Below are 4,255 nucleotides of genomic sequence, written 5' to 3' on the forward strand. Positions count from 1 at the left end.
GTCCTCTTTTGGAAGGCCAAACAAAGTAGTTTCGCTTTAACAAGGAAACAGCGTCACACACGGCGGCCTTGAGTGAGCGGCGGCCGGCGGATTCGACGAAGGAGCAGCCGGCGGGCTTGCGGCAACCACATGTGACGACCCCGGGCTGGATTCCGTGGATATCGTCCTCTTTTGGAAGGCCAAACAAAGTAGTTTCGCTTTCTCAACGAAAAACACAGCGCCTTCACGACATGGTGGCGGCATCGGCAACAACAATACTACAGCGAGAATAAAAGTTACGCCTTCTTTCTTTGCGTGAACATTTTGGCGGCGTTATGCAAATCTTCCCACATCGTGACGTAGATATGTGGGGGCGTGTTAGAACGAGCCGTTTTAGGTAGGCGTGGCTGACTCTTTAACTTTTATAAAGAATATCTCTTTGGATTTGAGACTTTACAGATCTTCTTTATGCACCAAGAGCTTGTAGCACTTCAAAGAGAAAGGAAAAATTTAAATCGCATCATATGACCTCTTTAAAGACCCATTGGAAATATGCACCAAACAGCCTTTTCTTGGGAGGTAGGTCTCTCTCTCTCTCTCTCTCTCTCTTTCTCTCTCACACTCTGTCTTATTTGAATGTGCAGAAGAAGTCTATTTTTGAAGGAGGAACTGAAACATTTGCAAATGCTTTTTTTATTATTTTATTTTTTGCAGAAGCAACTCTAAAAACATGTTGCTAAAAATAAGTAAATATTATAAACTATATTCACTACTAATGTTTTTTATAATATTCATATTGAAAATATCAAATTGTTGTCTGATTTCCTTCTGTTGTTATATTATTATTATTTTCCTTTTTGAGGCAGTTATAATCAATACGGTTTCCAAGAATAATTTTTCAAAATTATTCTTACAAAAGAAAAAAATACTCTCTCTCTCTATATGTGTATATGTTTCCAGGACGCTCTATGGGTGCTCGTTCAGCTGTTGCTGTGTGTAAACGCATCTGTGACAGGCAGAAGGATGCAGTCCAAGGTGTTCTGTGTTTGTCATTCCCACTGAATCTACCAGGAAAACCACAAACAAATGTTGAGCGGAGCCATGGCCTGCTTGCACTGTCCCAAATGTCTGGTCTGTGCTGTTTGTTTCTGGCACTGCAGATAACATGTGTGAACAGGTGAACACATATGGCAAGTTTTTGATTAGTTTGGGCTTTAAATTAAGTAGTCTACCTTGATGTTCCTCCTGTTGAACCTTTAAAGGGATAGTTAAACAAATGAGAATTTTGTCATCATTTACTCGTACTCATGTCATTCCAAACCTGTATGACTGTATTTCTTTCTTCTGTGGAACACAAAAGAAGATATTTTGAGAAATTAAGTTTTATTACAGAAACACTTTTTTTGTTTGTTTTTGGTAAAGGTCTAATATAAAAAGTCAATTTGATTATTAATTACACCGAAACTATCAGGTTCTTTCATATTCATATTACTTTAATAATGTAATACAAAGCGTATCCTTGTCTTGCTTTTCAGAATCTTCTACAAAGTATTATGCATGTTATGAAAAGCACTTCTGCTGTTCATTGGGTCAAGGATGCAAACCATGGACTCACAGTGCGTGGCAGAACAGAAGAATCAGTACTGGAGGAAGTCAGCTGTTAATATGGTGCAGGAACCATGGAATAAAATTAATATTCCGTTTCCAGGTGCTGTTTCTTCAAGTAGGATCCTGTTTATTGACTCAACTGGTATGTTCTGACAACCCATATATTTACTAAACGCTTTACACTTTACTTTTTTTACTACCCGGTCCTGCATATTTGCTTTATACAACATTAGGAAGATCAGGCCCTTTCTTTCAGAACATGCAACACAACTCCTTTTTCAAGCTCTTGTTCTATCCAGGCTGGACTATTGCAATGCTCTCTTGGCAGGTCTTCCAGCCACTTCTATCAAACCTCTACAATTAATCCAAAATGCCGCTGCAAGATTAATCTTTAATGAGCCAAAAATAATGCATGTCACACCTCTGTTCATCAATTTGCACTGGCTACAAGTAGCTGCTCGCATTAAATTCAAGGCATTAATGTTTGCCTACAAAACCACTACTGGCTCTGCACCCATTTACCTAAATTCATTTCTTCAGAGTTATGTGCCCTCTAGAAGCTTGCGTTCTGCAAGTGAACGATGCTTTATTGTGCCATCTCAAAGAGGCACAAAATCACTTTCACTGACTTTTTCATTAACTGTTCCATCCTGGTGGAATTACCTGCCCAAATCAATCCGAGCAGCTGAGTCCTTAACCATCTTCAAGAAACGACTAAAAACACATCTGTTCCACCTTTATTTGACCCTCTAACTCTAGCACTTTCTATTCTGTTTTAATTCTATTTTATCTATTTATCATCTTTTTTTTAATAAAAAAAACACTAGCTTTCTATTTTTTCTATTCTATCTACTTGTTTTTCTTTGTGTGTGTGTGTGTGTGTGTATATGTGTGTGTATTATTATATTTATACTACGGGGCCGTTGAATGCTTGAATCTGATTGGCTGATGAACGTTCTGAGGCGTGCAATTATATTCAGGGAAAGCACGGTGAACGTAGTTCCAGGCAGCTCTCTTGACCGCATTACAGTTCCATATCACTTCACATAGTTAACTGTAATAACGGAAATTAGCATACAGAATTACTGCAATCACACGTGCTCGCACACGCACACTACGGTCACGCAGTTTGCACAAAAAGGTGTTGTCAGCACTGCCCTGACGATTTTATCAGTTAGCCTAGTGTAGCAACTTAAAGGCTACACATGACATTTCTCACTAGAGAGGTAATAACAGCGCTGTTTAGAGATGCTGCTGCAGAACACTGTTGAGGGACGCACAGAGGTAGCCTTATTCACACAAGCTCTCTCTCTTTCTCTGTGTGTCTCTGTCTCTCTCACTCTTTCTAATAACTTAATTAATTACTGCATTAGAATGCTATCAACGGCTCAAGCCTCCAATACCAGATTTAAAACGACGTTTTGGAACTAGCAAAAGAGGCGTTGGATGAGATGCGGAAGAAATAAACCGGACAAATCCCTTTAAATATATCATCTGATCGATGTCTTGAGGTGTGGTAACCGTAGTATAAGCGGAATAATTGATGACGGGCCGTTGAATTATTAGAAAAATAATGCGCACCTGAGGTGGTGATGGAGTGGCCGTTACACCTCGGGTGTGCATTATTTTTCTAATAATCAACAGCCCGTCGTCAATTATTCCTTACATATATACATATATTCCTTCTGCTAGCTTTCTTTGCAGTGTTTCCCGGGACCTGTGTGTTTCTGTCCTTTTTCTAGGGTAGGTCCTCGATGAGCACCCCCTCTGCTGGGTTCAGAAACCGGGTGCTCGACTTACAGTGTTTATTTCACTCGTCAATATATGTCCAGACGGTATGATAAGCTGGGTTTCGGCTTCATACTTCCTGGATTATGCGGACAGGTTACAGGCTTCTGCGGGAGCCTTCTTGATCAATAGGCCCCCGGCACGGCACTGCAAAGATTTCCTGGATGTCTGGGCTGGGCTTATGCTTTCAGGCTGCCCTGTCTGGTCTACCGTATCTAGGTCGCCCTAAGGGGCCTCCCGATCACCAGGATATCCCCTCTTGCTGAGGCATAGAGCGGGAAGTATAGGTGGCATTTGCGAGAACCTTCTTGTGTAATGCTTTCTCCGGCAGTGCTCCCCTCACCTTAGAGGGTTGTATTTGAGCTTGCCTCTCCCGTTTGGCTCAGTACTTCCGGGTATCTGTGAGCAGATGCTTGGAAAACTCTTAAATCCATACTATGGTAAGTGCACACGTTAAGCTTTGTGCACTTTCTAAAAATCCACATAGGTGGTAAGTGTGCACGTTATGCTTTGCCCACTTTCTAAAATCCACATAAGTGGTAAGTGTGCACGTTATGCTTTGCCCACTTTCTAAAATCCACATAAGTGGTAAGTGTGCACGTTATGCTTTGCCCACTTTCTAAAATCCACATAAGTGGTAAGTGTGCACGTTATGCTTTGCCCACTTTAGAAAAAAAAATCCACATTGTAGGATTTTTAAAGAATTTATTTGCAAATTATGGTGGAAAATAAGTATTTGGTCAATAACAAAATAACAAAATAATACTTTGTTATATACCCTTTGTTGGCAATGACAGAGGTCAAACGTTTTCTGTAAGTCTTCACAAGGTTTTCACACACTGTTGCTGGTATTTTGGCCCATTCCTCCATGCAGATCTCC

The 4,255-nt window shown here is 40.5% G+C and overlaps 1 protein-coding gene and 1 pseudogene across 1 annotated transcript in view; both read left to right on the forward strand.

Moving 5' to 3' along the window:
* tex30 (testis expressed 30) overlaps positions 1–1,649 on the forward strand; it is a 3,298-nt gene extending 1,649 nt beyond the window's left edge. The window contains 3 exon segments of the mRNA XM_016289456.1: positions 940–1,097; positions 1,100–1,156; positions 1,515–1,649. Of these exon segments, the coding sequence (XP_016144942.1) occupies positions 940–1,097; positions 1,100–1,156; positions 1,515–1,643 (344 nt within the window). The 3' untranslated portion in view covers positions 1,644–1,649.
* LOC107598179 (protein nepro homolog) overlaps positions 1,649–4,255 on the forward strand; it is a 16,380-nt pseudogene continuing 13,773 nt past the window's right edge.

The sequence above is a fragment of the Sinocyclocheilus grahami genome, unplaced genomic scaffold (genome assembly GCF_001515645.1).
Source record: "Sinocyclocheilus grahami isolate Dianchi unplaced genomic scaffold, SAMN03320097.WGS_v1.1 scaffold246.1, whole genome shotgun sequence".
NCBI classification, from domain to species: domain Eukaryota; kingdom Metazoa; phylum Chordata; class Actinopteri; order Cypriniformes; family Cyprinidae; genus Sinocyclocheilus; species Sinocyclocheilus grahami.